Here is a 20,579-nt window from a genome sequence, read left to right on the forward strand (position 1 = left end):
GCATCCGTGGCGGCAAGCGATTATTCCGTGTACATTCTCATCGCATTCCTAATCCGCATCACAAGTTCATCCAACCGCCGCTTCGACCTGGACGGTCTCCCTTGGCGGGGCGGGTCATGTCACGGAACTCACATATAGGCGTACCCTGCCCCACCGGGTAATGACCCAATTGGGACTACGACGATGACGACGACAACGAAGTTGCTGGCGCGGGCTCTCTAATGGAAGCCATGTAAATACTGTACATATAGATCATTCTACCTTTTAATACATCGCTTCATCTTCAACATGGTTCGAGTCATTCGCTCTGCCGCCACGTAACGATATAATGGATTCGCTTAGAGATAAGCAAGCCAATAAAGTAAATGCGTATAAGACGCAATTAACGCAATTAGTTTGTTTTTATAATCCTTTAAAAAAATGAGTTTTGATTATTCATTTTTGTGACATGCATGTGATTGTTCTCGTTGCGGGTGTAAACCTATCAAATATTTGCCAACTGTAAAGCATGTCGGACCCTATATCGACAGTGACATGTCCTGGAATTCGCACCTTCCTCATGTAAGCAAAAAACTTAGAGCTGTGTCGTCTCTGCTTTAGAATGTTGTTACAAGACGAGGACGAGGATGGGATCAACGAGGAAGAAGAAGCTGGGCAGGCGCGCAGCCAGCGCCGGTTCTGCCTCATGGTCGACATCTTGTAAATAGTGAAAATAAATCGTTTGCCCAATATCATGGTTCACGTCCTTTGTCCTGCCACCACGTAACAATATTATACTACATGCCGTGATTTGTACGAAAAATTGTCACCCATGCCATAGCTTACAGCGTCTAACTATGTATGGCCAGTGGTCACTTCGTTGGAAGAATAGAATTGACGGAATTCTGCGATCTATTTTCAAATAGGCCGTGTCTAGAGTTCCGTCCGACCGTATTAAAACCGCTCCACTATATCGACGTCCACCGGCGTTTGGGGGCAAAATTTCAGAGTCTGGCAGTACATCGCTCAGCATAACGTAAAGCCAGGCAACCTAACTTAACATAACATAAGATAACCTAACGCACACAAAGAAATCATTTAAAACGCCAAAATTAACCTAAGGCATCAAAATTACACCTCAATTAAATAACGAAAAAAGCAACAACCGAGGCAACAGCCGGTATCGAACCACCGACTTTGGCCTCAAGAAGCTAAGACGGATCCTGTACACGACACGAGCCGCGATATCGGTCACGACGAAAGACGCGCTGGTGACGTGCCCATCTGTCAAAACGGCGTTCGCGGAAGAAGCGGAAGAGGCGCCAATAGCCTTGACGCTCACTTTGCCTAACGCATCGCCTCCTGTAAAAATACAGGAGGCGATGCCTAACGCGAGCAAAATAATTACGGACTCGCAAAAAGCGTATGCCAGCTATTGGCGGTGAGATCTTTGAGTGGCGCCCCCTGGCTCTGACGTCGGCTTAGGGATTCGCGCCGCTGTCGTCTGCTACACTCCGCTTGTGAGGGGCAACAGTGCCTGGGCTAGAAATCGCCCGCTTCGTTGCTGTAGTGCGTTAAAAAGCGTATTTCTAGCGACTCAGTTATTTTGCCAGCTTCTGACCCATCTGAATAATTTGAAGCTGTATCCCCCACAAGTTTGCAACACACGAAGAGATAGAGAACAACTTTCTTCAGAGTATCGGTCAGAAGGTCGTGTGTAACTCGTCCTTTCTTGCTTATTCGTGAGGATCAGCGATCAGAGCTTCTCGATGTGTATTCAAAATGCGTAGGCTTCCCTGCAGTATTTTGAGATGCTCCTATGAAGACTCAACAGTCTAATACTACGTACCAAGCAGCGGCCTCTGCACGCTCATCGCACAGCAGGAAAGAAAGCGGCTTTCTTCTGTTTCTTTCGTTGTTGTCTTGTATCGGATTAATGTTTCTTGCTTTTTTTTTCTGCCCAACGCATTAATTTTTCTGCGCCGCCACCAACTTCTTATTAGGAGGTTTCGGGATGTTTGGGAGCCTCACAAAGGTCGTGTGGATATTTCCTTCATTTTGTATGGAATACATTCCCTTCTTCAAAATTGGCTTTCATTACGGCTGCGTGCAAGAAGGCGCATATCCGCAGCGTGCTTTGTTTATTCACATGCAAATACAATGAGAAGGTTTGTGCTACGCCATCGCGATCGCGCCCTAAACAACGTGGTCCACAGTACTCGAAGGCGGCTTTTGTGCTCCGAATTTCTATCGTAATTATATCGTTATCATAACGAACTGACTCTCAACTCGAACAATGATGACATGATTACGGTGTTGAAGGCATGATATACTCGCTAACTAACGTAATAAATAGTATACCTGCATATATTAAAAGACTCGAAGCCCAAGAAGAATTCGTAGCTCTTTATTGCTTTTCAACCCTTCCAGGCGCGAAGAACAAATCATATTCTACTCGGGATGGCGTTCTATGATTTGAAAAAAATTTCTTTTACTCTCTGGTCCTGGACTGAGGACCCGGCCCACTAACCAGATCGATTTAGTTGTTAAACAAAGTTTTCCCCTCCTCCCCTTACTCCTCCTCCTCCTCTTGAGTGCGCCTCGAGCGCGGCCTGTAGGGGCGCCACTGAAATCCCCCTAGCGGCCCGTTTCGAAAACAGCGGCGGGAGTCCGCTCCCCGCTTACCATTGCCGCCGCTGCTTTAGCGGCTCGTACACGACTGAGATTTACCGTTTGCAGGCGCTTGAAATCCATGTTTATGTGGAGTAGGGTTGCCACCTTCCCGGTTTTGGACCGGCCCGACCGGTTTTTTAAACAGCGGGCCGGTTGCCGGTCCATATCTAAAACCGGCCGTCATCAGCCGGTTTTTTGGCTTTTGTGCCGTAATTATGTCCGTTTTGGCGTTTTATAAGCGTCAATTAAACAACTAAGACGATAAATACGTGTCGACTAGCTGCGCAAAGACACGCGAGCAGAGAAAATACGCGGGCGAGCGCGCTGCCTCAGATGGAGGGGGACCTAAGGGAAGAACAAAATAACGAAATTCTACCGCCGCGGTCAGCAATTGCGGTTACTTTTCCCTGAAGCACATGCAGAGCGATTAACCAAGCTCTCAATCACTTTCAGTACAAACGTTATGTTGATTTCTCTCTAAGAAAACACTACAATAAATGGCACTGCATGTTAAAAAACATGGCGTCTTTTTTCAACACATATCCCCCCTTCCTCCCGCCCCCCCCGGAAGCCCCGTTTTTTTTTCGGGGAAAGGTGGTAACCCTAATGTGGAGCAGTCACTCTGTTCGCAAATGGGGTGTGTTTACGAGAGTGTAAATGTTTCTGACGCGATTTTAGTGTGGTATATTCGGTCTGTATACGCGTCAGGTGTCTGCCAGGCCAGCGTCGCGGAACCGGCGTATGATGGAGCCGATTGTAGTTACACTGACCTGAATTTACTAGCCGTGCCTCCGTAACCACCGGTTCCTCAGATGTTAAAGGGACACTGAAGTGAATTTGTAAAGCTCCCGTTTTTGCTTGCACTGCGTAGACTGGCTCAAATTAGCACACTTTTCATCGTTTATTCGGTTGACAAATCGGTAATTATTTTACAAAGCACGAAAGAAAAAAAAACTACCATGCGCGGTTTGCGGCGGCCGCACCAACTAAAGCTGTGACGTTAGGAGGAGCGGGCACCGTGATTGGACGATCCCCAAGGTGAGCAACCAAACAAGTTTCGGTTTCGGTTTCGGTTCTGTAAAACACAACTGTTGGCGTTGTTGGATGAGCATTCTCAATAACTCAGTAATCATCGTACCGCGCTTCTGCCATGTTGTCAGCTGTAAAAATGCATAAAGATAAGCCTCCTAGGACGGATTGGAATCGTAGCATTCACTAGCCGAAACCTACGCAGTGCATGAACGCCCTCCGCGTACCCGTAGACGCCCAAATGTCATGCGCTTTTCCCCCATATTTAGAGCTTGCCTCCCTCATGCCTGTGTCGTAAAAAGCGTGTTCGCACCAGGCCAAGGGTCTGTTCATTCTGGCCTGTGCCCACTGCCTGCAAGCAGTCGGTGCTTATGGCAACAGCAGGCCAAAGAGAACTCGCTAGCGCGCCAGTGCCAGCCTGCGCGCGTTTTGTGAACTAGTTCGTGGAGCCATGAACGTTGCGGCCCAAAAAAAAGGTGAACTCAATATAGAAAACATCGGCGGAAAACAAAAAAGTTAAGTTACAAAAAAAAAAAGCACGTACCCGCGGGGATTCGAACTCGTGACTTGCAAAATATTTTGTTGCGGTGGCATACCTAGCAACCCAAAACGCTCGACCACGGAGGGGGCTGCACTGGCATTGGTAATATAGAGTATATATTGTACAACCAGTTTACACTTTTCTTTAGTTTTGGCATTTCAAGCAGCTTAGGTGACTATTTGTTGTATTGCGCTCGCGCAGTAAGCGTCGCCCGAGTTTCCACAATAGCTCACGTCTAGCAATTCCATTTCGTAGACGGAAAAGCGTTCGCCGATGCGTAGTCGTGCTGCTGACCGCTGTGCTTGTTCGCCCAGCGCAAAAAAGTGCTTCCCGCACCTTAGTTTTACGCTGTACGGTAAAAATATCACTTGATTTTATTTCCTTACTACCTATATTGACTTCGCTGACTCTTCTCCCGCCTTCAAGAGGCCTTATATTTTCCTACTGGCGTACCAGTCAGCGAAGCGTGGCATGTGCGCTTGTGCAGCGCTTGTGTGAAGCGACCTTGACTTGGAGCTAGATGCAGTGTACAAACTAACCAAGTGAAGAAAGGCAAATTCTACCATTCACAAACGTGTCCTGGCTTCGTTTCAACTGAGCGAACGACGACCCGTCGGCGGCCGGTGGACGAAACGCTGGGCCGACTGACTCTGTCTGAAGGCCGGGGAGCCGTGCAGTCGCGCAGCCAATTGCCAGCTTATCCCCTCCTGACGTCACACGAAAACGCCGAAGAAAATGGGCGAGCGTAAAGAGAGGAGGACAGCATTTTCGAATTAATTTTTCTACTAAATAAAATCGCGTAAACGCGCTCAGGGTGGTCGAAACATGGCCTGGGGACTCCGGACTACAATTTGCGCAAGTAATCCCGCAATGTTTACATATCACTTCAGTGTCCCTTTAATGCTACGGCTATACACTACGATTTAAATCGGTTTTGTGCGCTTACATAATCAGCGGAGCTCTCATACCTGACAGCACGCCAGTTACGTTTGCCAATTTATACCTGAGATATTGATCACCACCATTTACAAGCCAGTCTGTGTTAAGTTCGGGAATATTCAACAAAAGTACGATGGACAATGCACAATTATACTCGGGGATCAGCACACGACAGAGTCGTCTTGTCGTGAGGTGAGCGCCCGGCTACATTCATCTGCTACATATATCCTCTGCGAGTAGCACGGAGACGGGCTTAGAATGTAATCCGCGTCCGCGACTAAATGTTTCTTCGAAATATCGCCATATGGCACAGGGAGCCTGCAGAATAAAGCAGAAACTGAAATCAGAGGGCCTTATCGCATACCACACGCTTCCAACGACACCTTTCATCGGTTAATTGTTGAACTGCCTACCCTGTATACTTCAAAAAATGCGTCCGCCGTACGATCAGCTCTTCGTTGAAGTAGAAAAACAAAAGGAAAGTGAACGCGCGTGGGATTACTAAAACGTTCATTGCTTGATTCCGCTCCGCATTTGTACACAGCGTTCCCCTCCCCCCCCACCCATGTGCAGTGCATTTCGCGTATAGTTGGTCTAGTGAACCCTACACCTGGCTTAAGCTTCGACGAACGTCTTTAGCATGTCAGAAGCTGCAATGTTTTTTTTTTTTTTTCATTTATGTTGGAGAAATTATGTTTCTTAATTCCGCACTTGCGCAGCATTTTTTTCCCGTGGTTTCATTAACTTGCCTTGGTTCTTGCTATATGGCGTGTGCGGGCACATATTTAACGACGGGCTTGGCATTTGCTTAAAATTTTCGCATGGTTTATATTCTTATAAAAGGCATTAGTTATTGTCCGGGATTGGGTAATCACATCCCCGAAACACATTTTTCTGCGACGTACATATTCGAAACGAAGCCGCGTTCGTTGTCCACGCTGCAAAATGAAGCCAACCTCTCATTGTGCCAGTATCAGGTCTAAACGAGGCGACAGTAGAATTCATTTGTGCGTGATGTTTTGGAGGTGACATGGGTGATATGTTGCTGCCGTCGCGGACGCCCGGAGGAGCGGCGACGAAGCGCGCAGAACCGCGTCCCAGGGTAGCTCTTGCAGGCGATCGCGTACTCTACGAAGACGCAGCTGCTTTTTAAGTGACCTAAACGTACTCATTGCCTATACACGTAACCATAACAAGTTTTTTTTAGGGCGCGGAAAGGCGAAAAGAAGCGAAACAGAACCAAAACACTGCACGAGCCCCTATCAGCCACGCAGTGCAAATCCCGTCAACGCCGCGGAGAAGCGGCGGCAGGAGGCGCAGCGATCGCGAAGCTCGAGGCGTATAATATCCGAATATCGGGAAGATATGGCTGTGCAAAATGTTCCAAAATATCCCTCCAGGTCTTAACAAACATATATGTGTTACTATAAATTTAACGAAGACGTGACTCGTTTTGCTCAATAAACCTCCATACTGGTTAGATGCCTGGTATACAATCAGCACGCGCGTATATACACACTGGGTTCTTCGGAACACAAGCTACAGTTTTTGCAGTCTATAGTGCATGTCGGTAAACTTTCATGCCTTGACAACGTAAAGTGATGTGACAAAATGCGTTCGAGCGTTCGGCAAGGTTGCAAAAACTGTTTTACCTTACATACGATTACCGGGAATCGCGATGTCTTTTGCCAAAGCCGACAGCCCTGAAGGCCTAGAATTTGTTTTGGTCTTCCATTTTCGCTGTTGTCGGTTATTAGCAGCTGACTGTTCCTTTTGTTCGAATGCTTACATGAGAAGCTGACGCCTAGCTCCGACTCTTCGCTCTCCGCACAGGACCGGCTTCGCAAGGAATGGGGTGGCGCCGGCAATGTTTCTCCCGTAGCGGTATCCAAAACTATACTTTAATTGACACCATAAGCTAGTGTATGCGATTTTAAGCCTATTATTATGATAAAAAGTTACCCACACGCCAATTCTGGTGCGGACAAGCATCAGACGTTGACCTAGCGCAAAGAAACAGCAGGGAGAGCGATCCTGAGTGAAGCAGACGACAAATGCGAGAATCCCTAAGCTGACGTCACAGAGGCGTAAGGTCCCTGAAATAACTAAGGTAGCGCCATCTTTAGATCTCGCCGCCTTTCGCGCTCGCCCGCGCTCCTTTCCTCCTTCGTTTTTTGCCATTTTCTTTTTCGCCGGCGAACGCCGCGCGCCATTGGCCAACGGCCAGTGACGTAGTACCTCGTCCCCGCGTTGTTTGTTTTTTCTTCTCTTCGCCGCCGCTGTCCCTTTAATTCGCCATTTTAGGCTCAGATACCTCGGAGCAAGCCTTATCGAAGCTGCCAGCGTATAACAACCGATAACAACCGAAGAGTTAGGTGCTCCTTTCAAACAAGTGTCGCGTCGGCGTCCCTTAATGTAGCGTCGCGATGCCGAGTTGTTGTGCCTTCGGCTGCTCGAATAAGGTCAGTGATGGAAAAAGACTCTTCTTAATTCCGACCGGACAACGCAACGCAGAAAGGAGAAAAGTTTGGCTGCACAGAATTGGACGGGCAGACTTCAAGCCCACGCTATCATCACGACTTTGCGAGGTACGTTTTTGCACTTTTTGTTCCCGCTTTGCCAAATTCTGCGCACGTTTGAGCGGCCACTTACGAAGAAATGCGTATTCACTCCGCAACGGTCGTCCACCCTTTGTTCTAAGCAGGCATTACGCACTGCGGGCAGTTTGTCCAACGTCGTAAGCTTTGCTTTAGAACTGAGGCCGCGTATTTGTTGTGTGCGCGCTTACTTTCCACCAGAATCAGGGGCGTAGTCGGTTTTCGTAAGGTTGCCGTGCCGAAATTGAGTTCACGCGTACTCGCGCTTGTTTTGTTCGACGGCAGCTTGCGTCCGACTATGTAGCGAATTTGTGTTCAGCGTGCGGGTGTTCTCTCTCGGCCAGTGGGTACGTTTTTGCACTTTGTTCCCCCTTTGTCAAATTCTGCGCACGTTTGAGCGTTCACTTACGAAGAAATGCGTATTCGCCTCGCAACGGTCGTCCACCCTTTGTTCTAAGCAGACATCGCGCACTGCGGGAAGTTCGTCATGTCGTAAGCTTTGCTTTAGGCCTGAGTCCGTGTATTGGTTGTGTGCGCTCTTACTTTTTGGCGGAATCAAGGGCGTAGCATCTCCAGTCGGTGGTCGTACGGTTGCCGTACCGCAAAGAATTTCAGCTGCATTCGCGCTCGCGTTTTGGTCGATGGCAGCTTGCGTCCGACCGTGTAGCGAATGCGTTCAGAGTGCGTGTGGGCTCTGTTGCGTGGAATCTTGTATTGTGTAGGCGCCCCGGTTGTATTATAAGCCCGTTGTTATGACATTGAAGCGATTTGCTGCGTAACGTGCGGCGCACATTGGGGCAATTAGAGGGAAAAAAATTTTGGCTAGGTTAAAAAGCTTACCTAATTTAGTGACCGCGCCATTACACTAGCGTTCATTCGTAATTTCTGTTGTCGCTTCGTTAAATTCGTGCGCATTTGAGTGGCCGCTTGAAATGCATATTTGCCCCGCAATGGTTGTACACGTACCCTCTCTTCCGCGTATGCTAGCGTACAGGGGGCCGTTGATTACGTGTTAACGCTTGCTTTACATGTGAGGGCGCGAACTTGCAGGTTGTCCACTTACTTCATTTTAATTGTCAACGGTGTAGCATATCCGGTCATTGTCATGTGACCCAAAACACGCGATGTAAATGTATTTTCAGCAGACCTATTTTTGTTCAGCATTTATTAGCCGCAAGTTGACGTTGGATGTGGCACTGAGCAAATGTGGAAATGCGAATTCAACCCTGCCACGTTTGAACGATCGCTACTCTCTGGCATTATACCTATACTTGCGGAGCGTTTGTGGCAGATCCGAGACTCTGTGGTGCAATTTTTGTCTTTCTCAATAGGATCACTTCACGGAAGACCAATTTGAGAAACGGATATTGGAGAAGCTTGGCGTTAAAAAGCTGAAACAAAACGCCATTCCCAGCATTTTTTCACACAGGAAGCCACCACAGCAGCGCAAGCCACCTGCTCGACGTAAGTGCACCATTTTACTGTTTTGTCTACTGGATACCTTTCCACCTTTGCGTCTGCAATCCTACCTATGCATACAGGAGATGCACCATTCTGCAATCAACGCTGCTCACGAGGCCCCGAACTATCCAAGGAGTCTTTTGCTGCTGGTGAGTACACGTAATTTCCAGCATTTATGTGTGCTAAAGTTTCTCACAAGTTTCGCAGCTTACTTTTTCCAGGTTTCATTCAGTTTTGCAGTCATCAGAGTGGCAGATTCCTTACCTGCTACGGAATGGGGCTCCAGTGTCCTTTCAGCATGTATTTTTTTCACCTTGCACCACCCTCTAATGGTGTAGGATTCTTGTTGAAGTATTTAATTGTTCACCACTACATTGATGTAATAGGTCTAGACAGACAGACTTCATGGCGTGACGGCACTGAACTCCTCCTTGCAGCAGCTGCCCACGTAGATTGTAAGTTCTCTTTCTGCGTGTGATTAACTTTGCATGTGAACACACTGTTCATGTCTTTTCCCTTCTTTGCAGCCGCCCCTCCAGTGGCCAACGCAGACATTACCGGCTGCTCCTGGCACGGTACAGACTACTCGCGTACTGCACTGCCACTTGGCACTTATCTTGCTGAGATGAGTGGTGTCGTGTGACACTGTCTCTGCCGGTGTGTTTCATCTGCAGGCGCTCAAGCTGCAGCTTCACCTCACGACCATTTCCTGGCTGCTGCTGCCCACCAAGACTGTTTGTGCCTCTTGCATTGCGTTGTCGGCATGTTTCACTGGCAGACTCGAAACCCTGAATTCCACTTTGCTCCTTCACATGCAGGTCCAACTTCGCCCTCTATTCCAAGATGCTTCCCTGCTCCAGCAACGTGGAACGCATCCTCTGCTGCCTGTAAGTATTTGCCTTGTGTACAGCAGGAGCCACAGTCTCCGAGTGGGCTGCTTATTTCTTCTCTCTTCTTCTTTGCAGCCCCCCCTCCAATGTCCAACGCAGACATTCCCGGCTGCTCCTGGCACGGTACAGACTACTCGCGTACTGCACTGCCACTTGGCACTTATCTTGCTGAGATGAGTGGTGTCGTGTGACACTGTCTCTGCCGTACGTGTGTTTCTTCTGCAGGCGCTCAAGCTGCAGCTTCACCTCACGACCATCTCCTGGCTGCTGCTTCACCTCAAGACAATCTCCTGGCTGCTGCTTCACCTCAAGGCCATTTCCTGGCTGCTGCTGCCCACCAAGACTGTTACGAAGTGGTACGAAGTCTGGAAGTCGCAGCATTGCAAAACAAGCAGCTACAACGAACGTGCAGTAATTCTAGTCAACGAGCTTTATGCATTGTACATCCTTGTTTAATAGCTAGTCATTTTGAAGCGTATGAAACAAGTCGTGGAGTACAATTTTATAACGAAGAAATGGTGTTGCAGTCCACTCGAGCATTATAGACAAGCGTTCTGCCGACTGTTCACGCTTGTGCACTAGTCATTTTGAACTGTAAAAGTGATCATGTAGAGCGAGATTTTTCTATTGCAGACATTTGTTGTTTGTTTTTTGTGTTCATGCTTTCTCTTGCTGCATATGGCCTTTCATGCAGTTTGTTTACACTAGCTGAGGTGCTGTATATGTTTGCCGTATAATACTAATACTAATACTATGGGTAATTTGTCCGAGACTTTCATCAGTTTTTGTTCATAGCATTGCCTTAATTAGGCTGTATACATCATACTACCTTGCAGTGTGTTTTGTGTTAAGCTTGTTGACCCTCCTCATGTAAATTTTGTTCCCAATGTACATTATGTTAAGACCGTCCTATAATCTTGTGTGCTGTATATTTGCTGCAATTATGCAGTCATTGTAACGTCATTCCAAGCACGGTTTGAATAATGTATTGTTGTGGTGTTTTGTTTCATAAAAACCTATCATTTTTGTGACGGCACATTGTGATCTGTATTCTTAGTAGCCTTTTCGTTGATATAAAGCCTTTGCCATTTTCTTAGTCATGGTCAATCTACAGTTTTGCATTTAGTGCTTTGCAGTTCTTAGTTGTGAACTCTATCAATCATGACCTAGTCTAGATGTTTGTCTGCGATACAGCATGTTATAATCTTTACAATCCAATGGTGGTTCATAGCAGACTTGGAATAAAATCCTGATTTTGTGACAACGGTTCAATTTTGAAGGGCACCTTATTGTTTTGTCTCAATCATTGTGATATGGTTTCTCTTTCGAATTTGTTTTGGATGTATTCTTGTGCTAGTGCCATGTACAAATATGCCAGAATATATCCCAGTACAAAGCAATTGTGTGTCCCTGCTTATTTTAATAATGCCTGCATACAATCACGTCCTATAGTGAAAAACAGGATTTGCAGGAGCAATTAATTTCAGTAATTAACTGCATGAGCAATTTGTATAAGCATTGATCCCGCAGAAACTGATCTCTTATTGCAGTCGTCTCTCGTGAGTATTCCCAAGATTACAGCCTATATTTTTTACACAGTTCTCACCTGAACAGTGGCGGCACACGCAATCTAATGTGTCCGGGTGAGAATTTGGGCAGCAGGGATTTCACGCCACTATGTATACGTACGCACAAAGGGTGTGCAACAAGTTGAGGAAATTTGGAAATACGGCGACGAACTCTAGGACGCGTGTCCTGTACGACGTGTCGAAAAGTGTTATCGCAGTGCGCCTTAATTCTTGATTGATTGATTCTGGGGTTTAACGCGCCGACGCAACGCAGGCGATGAGGCGCGCCGTAGTGGAGGGCTCTTATGGATTAATGTTGACCACCTGGGGATCTTTATCGTGCGCCGAAATCTCGTACACACGGGCGTTTTTGCTTTTCGCCTCCATCAGAAAAGCGGCCGCCGCGGCCGGGAATCCAACTCGCGACCTCGTGCTCAGCAGCGCAACGCCTTAGCCACCGCGGCGGGTATCCTTAATTCTTCACTACGATGCGCAACTCGATCCACGTTTGCTAAATTGTGTAGCAGTGCAGTCCCGGCCCGCTCGGCTGTAGCAAGCTGTAATTTATCAAAGCCCACACATGAATCTATGTTAGCTGTACAGCATAAAAAGGATTCACAATTGCGCTGGCCTTGGAATACGGTAGTTATTATAGAACTGGACACTACAGTTATAATTGTAAGCTGAGCGCATTCTTTAACTGCGCGTTCTTTGTGCGAGCCTGTTCCAGATATGCCCGACAGGGCCTTACTCGAAGTAATTGTGAACGCCAATCGCATGAACATTGCTATGCCACGGACGCACTGCCAAAAGTACAGCCGTCTTGGGCGAGGCCAACGAGGAGACGCGAGAACTTTGACCTTGACAGCAGCCTATAACGACGTGAAGGTGACATATATTTTGCAACAGCGCCAAAGCACCGGAAAGTGCACGGAATAAAGGTGGCATGAATGTCAGTAGCTAATGCGGGACGCATACTGAGCGCTGCCTAATGATCTACAACTAACGCAAAAAACGCGAACGCAAAAACGCCAGCGCTCGAACTGCCGCGAACCAAGGTCACCGCGAACCATGCGCGAGCCCTCTGTGCAGCGCTTGCACGACCACAACTTAATCACGCAAATGCAAGAACGGAATTACTGTAACAGAGCGATTTGAAACGTCCACGTTCGATCCTTTCGCGTTCACGAACTATCCTGAGCATGCCGCACACGTAAACAAACACCGCGCTGTCCGTATGCGCCAGCGGCATCCATCCCGCAAATATCCCCTTCTACAAAAAATATACAACAAAACAGCCTCACTTAGGGCGTGTTGGTAATACGGGGCTCCAGAAATAGTATGAAACAGAGCAGTTTGAAACGTCCACGTTCAATCCTTTTGCGTTCACGAACTATCCTGAGCATGCCGCACACGTAAACAAACACCGCACTGTCAGTATGCACCCGCGGCATCCACCCCGCAAATATCCCCTTCTATACAAAAATATACAACAAAACAGCCTCACTTAATGCGTGTTGGTAAAACGGGGCTCTAGAAATACTATTAATGCTACCAAAGAGCGATTGCGGTGCGAAAACAAGAGCAAACTGCACGAAAAACTGCAGCGAGCGGCCCGAAGCGTTGCGAGGGCGTCTGCTCTGAGGAAGCCAACAAATATGGCGGCCCCGCCGCGGAGTTAAAGGGACGGCGGCGCCGCGGGTGAGGGGAGAGAAAAAAGAGGAGGGCAGCGGAGAAGGAGGGAGCAGTTGGCGCTACCTTTGTTCTTTCAGGGACCTTACGGAGGCGCGCTTCGCAGCGCCGCCTGTGTTCGCGCTCACCGCCAAGACACCATACCAGCTATAGAAAAGGGCAGGTGTCTCTGACGGCACTCAGAATACTAGAGGGAGGAATACGCCGCATACCCGAGCAGAAGGTCGAACTTAAATGGACACCGGGTCACTCAGAGCTGGAGGGCAACGAACTCGCCCACCAGCTTGCCCGAGAACTCGAACACCGGGCAGACGAGCACTAGCCGCAGGCCATAACGACTTTCAAGGACATCACCAGCCACTACAGGGAAGGCAGACGGCGGTACCCTGACCCGCACAAGTCGCTCAGCAGAGCAGAGCAAACGATCTATTGCCAAATACAAGCAGGATCCTTCCCGCACCCCTATCTCCAAAGCAGAATGTACCCCGAGATATACCAGAAAGAGTGTAGATTCTGCGGGCAATTAGGCACGCTCCGGCACGTCATCGGAGAGTGCGATTTCACAGAGGCAATCCCCCCCCTTACCCAACTCTCCATCACCCTTCCCACACCCCTTAACGACGATGGGAGACCTTGCTAACCAGCCCCGCCTTGGAAGACCAGCTCGTCCTGATCTCCAGGGGCCAGGCAGCCGCGGAAGCATATGGGTCCCGTGAAGAGGGAACCACCCCATCCGTCACGTAGTCGCCGCAATTTTGTGTGGCTAAATAAAGTTGTTCTCTCTCTCTCTCTACACTACAACGACAGACTTTTTCGGCGGTGCTAGCCTAGTGTTAAATATTCCAATGTCGTCGGACGGCACTCTAGCCATGCCTGCAACGACCAGCTACAGTGCCGTCGGACGGCACTCTAGACACTGCGCTTTAAATATGTTGGGCACAATATATGCTATGAAAATAATTCCGATATTTTTAAAGTACTGCTCCTACCGATTTTTTATCTTAATATTAGAAACTGCCGTAAGAGAACATTTTGGACTAGCGTATTGGAGCTGCCTTATGTACCTGTTCATTGCTTGAGACCCAAAGATGCTCAAAGACCTAAAGACCCCGATGCTCAACTAAATACGGTAGAACAGTGCAGAATTCTTACGTTCCTTTGTATTTTAACAAACCGCCTCCCAGTATTTTAAAAGCAGAGCCGTTTGAGCTTAGTTGCGCCATCCATACGCAGACAAAATACGAAGAAAATGCCCAGATCACGTACGCACGTGGGGGATTGGACAGAAATCTAATGCGCCCGCTACACAAAACTGTAAATTAGAAACTTCAGCATTTGAACAAAGAAAGAGCATGTAATCACAAGTGAGACTTGGTAAAAAATTCGAATGTAGAGGTTGGAACAAAATAATGAGCTTTTTGAACAGGAAAAGAAGAAAAGCTAACAGGGCAGGCGCTTAGTTTTAGATACGCATCCAGGCTTGCGCGCGGGCTTGCGCCACGCGAAAAGCAGAAAAAAAAATTGGCCGCGTATCTGCTTCTTTCGTTGCAAATGTCGTCAAAAGACGATAGTCTTTATCGACTTTTGCCAAGTAAATGCCTCGCTTCGCTTTCCCGCTCAACTTCACATGTTCTTCCTCTTGCGTCGCGTTCCTCCCAAGGTAAAGACGCCGAAGGTTTGCTTAAATCATTTTAAATTTCCCGCGTTCCGCTGATCCAAAGCCGGTGTCTCGATGCCAACGCTGCCGTACGGCGAAGACACGTGTGAATCGAGGCGCCCTACTTCAACCTTTATAGAACCGCGTTTCCCTAGTCCACGTGCGTTCCAAGCAGAACGTGGAACTTATCTAGTGGAACCTTTCGTAACTCTTCTTCAAATGCGTAACTCTTGCGTAACTGAAATGCGTAACTTTTCGTAACTCTTCGTAACATTTCTTCAAATGCCGTCAGAGGCTATATGGCGCGGGCGACAGCAGGCGACGGCGGAGTGATATTTTTTTCTTCAGTTGATGAAGTATTTAATCTCGCCAAAATCAAACATGTACGATTTCTTATTAAGGAACGCTGCAAATATCGCTTCTGTATTAATTTGTTGTCTTATATATGCGTAATGCCTTGTTGTTCTTCAACAATATTGACAAGTATGAACATTACACCGGACTTAGACGGGCACATTTAGCTGTGACTATATAAGACTATTGCGCAGGCATTGTTTTGCTTTGGCCGGGTGCCTGAATCGAGTCACAGACAGACAGACGGATAGACAGACATACAGACAGACCAAAATTTCTGGGTTTAAGTAGCGCAAGAAAGACTATCGTCTTTAAAAAAGAATAACTGCTTTGGGGATTGGCAAGAAAACAACTGTGGTCTACTCCTGAGGTAACTCAATCGGCTATGCTAATGGCAGCCGCCCGCGTTCATAAAACTAATTATGCCGCCGCCCCTTTGCAGAACTCTCTCCGAATCTGTGCCGTGCGTTCAGGGTTATGGGGCGACCAAAGAAGATCCGGACGCCCAAAGAAGAGGCGGCTTATCGGGAAGCGTGCCGCGCTGCCAGGCGAGAATGTAATCGCGCAGAAGAAGGAGAAGAAGTGCAGGTCTTCAATGGTGAGGGAGTGCTCGGCAGAGACTGCGGCGGCGGAAGATGAAGATGAACTGTACAAATAAAGCACTTATATACTCTACATTGTGTTTGATTTGATCTTCTGCTGACGATGCGCCATATATGCATACTGGGTAAATGGTTCTCAGGGACATACGGCGCTCGTCGAGTTTAGCGAGTTTAGCTGAGTAAGACGAACACAGCTCTGCTGTGACATCAGGCTTGCACTCTTATGCAAGCTGGCTTTGAAGTTTTTGAGTAAACACGAATCACACATTAAAAATTATTATGTCATGCTAGCATGTCCATTGCTGTGTAGGTGCTTTTATTGAAATTGTGTTCATCGTTTCGAGCACCTTTAGCCTTGCAGGCACTGCCTTGTACTTTCCTGTCCATGCAGTTAATATTACATTCTACATCTCGGCTTTTGTTGTTGTTGTCAGCTGTAAGCTGTGGACGTTTCGTTAAAACATATCATGCTGAAAGGGCTAAACAGTTCCTGAATTGTAACGCGTTCCAGCTTTCGTATAACGATTCTTTGATAACTGTAACGGGTTTAGTGAACACGTGGATAGTTTCTATCCGGATTGTTTTGTTTAGGTAGATTGTCACCTATGTGTGTTACGTCGGCTTGGTTTCTCTTTTCTGTATACTTGAGTGAAGTTCCTCAATGAATTTCTTTGTACATGTTACAGTACTTTTTCACCTTTGCAGTTTTCGTTGGCTGCCGGGCGCTGCCATTCAAGCCCAATGCAGCTTTGGCAGGCCGGCCTACCTCTATTGCTTTAGTTTTTGTGGAATAAATTACTAGTAATATAGTATTATTATTTTTATATGACGCCGCCCGGCGTTCACAGTGTTAGTGCTCGTTTAGGTGAGTTGAGCAAAGGGGCACATTCTCGCTTACACAGCCACGACGGCACTGGAGGAAATTGTACTTTATTTATAGCTTTTACCCATCTGCCCAAAAAGAAATATTCACCTTTGACAAGTGCTGCCTCTACGAACAAAATATGAGCCAGAAATTTTTCCGCCTCCACGTTCCTGCAAAGGTTGACTAAATATTTCGTGGAGGTCATTTTTTCCTCCTCAAGTGAACACGCCAAGTCTGCAACGGTTAGTTTCGTGAGCTCCTTCATCCTTTTTTGCCCTTACGTTTATGCGATGCGAGTTTACTTCAGTGAAATAGACTTGATTGCGTGAATATTCGTTGTACTGGACATTCTTCAGCAATGCTAAATATGTTCTGTAATGCACTCGTCTCTTGCATTTCCCCGCTGCTGCCTGGGCTGGTCGAACTCATAAGTGGTAAATTCCTTGTCATTTCACTGTTTGCGTTTCGAATGTACCGCAGCATCGCCTTAGGAGAAGTAAAGCCCATTTTGCTGCACAGTGTAGTTGCTCTTTGGCACGTGGTGAGTCCTTCTACACACAGGCTGGACTCCGACGAATAGTCGGCAATCGTTAAGCGCTTCAGCTGCGCATGCCAGGGTAAGGTTTGTGCACATGCGCGGGCATTTTTCGAGCTCTGAATGTAAACTGGAAAAGCAGAGCACACGAGAGCAGCGTTCCATGGAAGCTACTTGAGCCGAGTCTTCTTGGTGTTCTACGCAGTGGATCTTCTCTCGCCCAATTTCCTGGTCATGGCGCTGCGGATTTCGGGTTTGGAGACCTTTCCCACACTGGTGCGGGGTAGATCGTCGACGAACTCGATGTACCGAGGCACCTTGAGGCTGTTCACCTGCGACACACACACTCTCCAGTAACAGACATTGCTTACCGTACACTCTTAATTAAGAAAAGGTCGCGTCACTTGCTAGCAGAACACTAACCAGCTACTTGTCATAGATTGCACTACATATTTAGGTGCTTTACTAACTGGCCGTGCATAACCTAGTAAAAAACTATAGACGCCACGGAATTTTCCAATGTGTAAACGGGGCCGGTACATAGACCACAACTTTCACACGTGAACTCTGGCCGTGCTCAAGCCGGTAGCGGGAAAAAGAGTGCACCCCCTTCACCAGAATTCATTTTGTGGCCACAGCAACCACCATAGGAAAGTTTTCCGCAATTCGAATAAGTAGGGATAATATTGCTCGGTTGTTTTCCCTGACCTATATAACAAGTATTGTAATAACGTATCGTGATTAATGGGGCTTTTAGCGGTAACTGCGTCTCCTAATGGAAAATTGCGAAGCCAAATGGCAAAGCCAAACTGCGTCTCCTGATCAGTACCGCGTGCACCACAATCCGGTTTCTGTGATCGGCTTTGCACGCCACTGGTGACGAGCTATCGCCGAAATACTTAATGCACTGTGCAAGCGATCGCAGATCGAATGTAGTCACTCTATACAGGGTGTTTCACCTAACTTTAGCCAGAGTTTAAAAATATTTTGTTGCACTCTAAGATGATGCGACCAAATGCATGTTGTTACCTTTTCTATGTAGTTTCTCACGCTATTTTTTGTATGTTGCCTAATTAGGTAATTAGTCAATTTTAATTAGCCAACTTTCTAACCAACGAAGCTAGGCAAAAAATCCCAATTAGGAAGTTGCAGAGCGGTATTCAAAACCTCAGAATAAACACTTTCTGTCATTATATCCAGTAGGCGTTAGTGTTTTTCAGCGTATTGAAGATGCCCGCGAAATACAAAAAAAGGGCCCATCTACCCGCGAGGGGGACTCGAGTAAATGCGTCGCATAGGGGGTGGGTGTATTGCGTTAACGTTTATTGTTTGGGGAGTTGGTGGTAGTGAATGCGTTGAATCAGCAGCTTGTTGACGTAGTTTGAATGAGTCAAGGATATAAGGCGCGTTCGTAGCCTTTCATTCTGTGTCGGTTTTGTGGCGCAGTGGGAAGAGCACCATGTACCTCGCGTTCCGCCCACAGGTAGTGCATGCGTTATCAGCAGCTTCTTGACGTAGTTTGAATGAGTCAAGGATATAAGGCGCGTTCGTAGCCTTCCATTCTGTGTCGGCTTTGTGGCGCAGTGGGTAGAGCACCATGTACATCGCGTTCCGCCCACAGGTAGTGAATGCGTTGTACCAGCAGCTTCTTGACGTAGTTTTCAATGAGTCAAGGATATAAGGCGCGTTCTTAGCCTTCCATTCTGTGTCGGCTTTGTGGCGCAGTGGGTAGAGCACCATGTACCTTGCGTTCCACCCGCAGGGTCGTGGGATCGAAACCAGGCGCCGGTAAGTATTATTTTTTTATATAGTGTAGGGGGAGGGGTGCGGACCTCTTGTTGAGAGCGAGGAGGGTAGCGTGATGCGGGCGCACCTGCAACGGCTGTTGCGGACGCCGAGGCACGCCAACGCCCGGTGACATCGTGAGGTAAAGAAATGCTCTACATTTAAAAATACCACGTGACGTGCCGGCGCGCGTGTCTTGATAACAGAGCTTCCAAACGTTGCGCGCACAAACTACCATCGGCGCTCCGCCGTTTAAAAGGTGACAGGGAAGGTGACGAGCCTGTTGATTCTGGCAGAACAAGCGATAACCGCGGCGTCTGCTAATCGCTATTGGCGGTCTGTCGCTAGAGAAGCACATTGCTGGCGCAAATGGCACAGCCAACGCCTACGTTGCTGCCCTGCCGCCTTTTAAGCGGAGGCTTGCCTGTGGTAGTTCGTGAGCGCAACGTTTGGAAGCACTGTTATCAAGACGCGCGAGCCGGCACGTCACGTGGTATTAAATGCAGAGCATTTCTTAGCCTCGCCTCTTCCTGCGTCGGACGGCGTCCACAGCTCGGCGTCCGCAGCAGGTGCGCCTGCTGGCGCGCGCATGCGTCGTAGTCAGCCCGTTTACTCCGTCGCGGTCTCGGCGTAACAGGTGCGTGATAGCATCGCGGTGGGGCGTGGAAGGGCGCGCGCTGCTTGCGCATGCGCGCTCTCCCCCCCCCCCCCTCCCGTACTGCTCTCCCTCTACTGCGCGCGTTGCAAATATAAAGCGGCTAGCGGTCGCTCGTGCTTCAGTCACTGCGTTGCTCCTTCCGTCCTTGGTTGACGCTCGCTCCAACGTTTACTCGTGTCTGCCTCCAGCATCACGGTCCAGCATCACGGAACAAGCGATGGAAGCAACACTTCCTTCAACCAGTACTGAGGCCCCAATGGTCTGCATTTACTCGTGTTCCCCTCGCGAGAAGGCGCGGGAATTTTTTTTTTGTATTTCGCGGGCATATTCAATACGCTGAAAAACACTAATACCTAATGAATATAATGACAGAAAGTGTTTATTCTGAGGTTTCGAATACCGCTCTACAACTTTCTAATTGGAAATTTTGCCTAGCTTCGTTGGTTCGAAAGTTAGTTAAGTAAAATGCGCTAATTACCTAATTAAGCCACATACAAAAAATAGCGTGAGAATCTACATAGAAAAGGTAGCAACATGCATTTGGTTGCCTGGTCTTAGAATGCATGGAATTATTTTTAAACTCTGGCTAAAGTTAGGTGAAACACCCTGTAGAACACCGGCAGCGGTGCGTATTCGGCGCTTGTTGTTAGTTTTCTGGCATACAGAAAAAAACAACTCGCGTGTCAATTGCGCAGGGTGCCGCGAAAATTAAGCGTTGCAACAGTTAAACGCAGCCAACGCTGTACTAGCAGTA

General features: G+C 47.8%; 1 protein-coding gene and 1 long non-coding RNA gene across 3 annotated transcripts in view; one reads left to right on the forward strand and one right to left on the reverse strand.

Annotated features, from left to right (window-relative positions):
* Positions 1-9,383: 9,383 nt before the first annotated feature.
* Positions 9,384-11,509, forward strand: LOC144152102 (uncharacterized). 2 transcript variants are annotated; one of them, XR_013319052.1, is made up of 6 exons: positions 9,384-9,674; positions 9,747-9,794; positions 9,894-9,953; positions 10,038-10,106; positions 10,185-10,232; positions 10,335-11,509. It is a non-coding gene; the product is annotated as an uncharacterized LOC144152102 (long non-coding RNA). The 2 variants fall into 2 exon arrangements; XR_013319053.1 differs by having other exon boundaries at positions 9,894-10,106.
* Positions 11,510-15,845: 4,336 nt separating this feature from the next.
* Positions 15,846-20,579, reverse strand: part of LOC144151541 (medium-chain acyl-CoA ligase ACSF2, mitochondrial-like) — a 94,450-nt gene continuing 89,716 nt past the window's right edge. Inside the window, exon 14 of the mRNA XM_077682639.1 lies at positions 15,846-17,714. Coding sequence (XP_077538765.1) covers positions 17,580-17,714 — 135 coding nt within the window. The 3' untranslated portion in view covers positions 15,846-17,579. The remainder of the gene's footprint in view (positions 17,715-20,579) is intronic.

Source organism: Haemaphysalis longicornis, unplaced genomic scaffold (genome assembly GCF_048455015.1).
Source record: "Haemaphysalis longicornis isolate Haplotype H1 unplaced genomic scaffold, Haemaphysalis longicornis Haplotype H1 scaffold_9, whole genome shotgun sequence".
Taxonomy (NCBI): Eukaryota; Metazoa; Arthropoda; class Arachnida; order Ixodida; family Ixodidae; genus Haemaphysalis; species Haemaphysalis longicornis.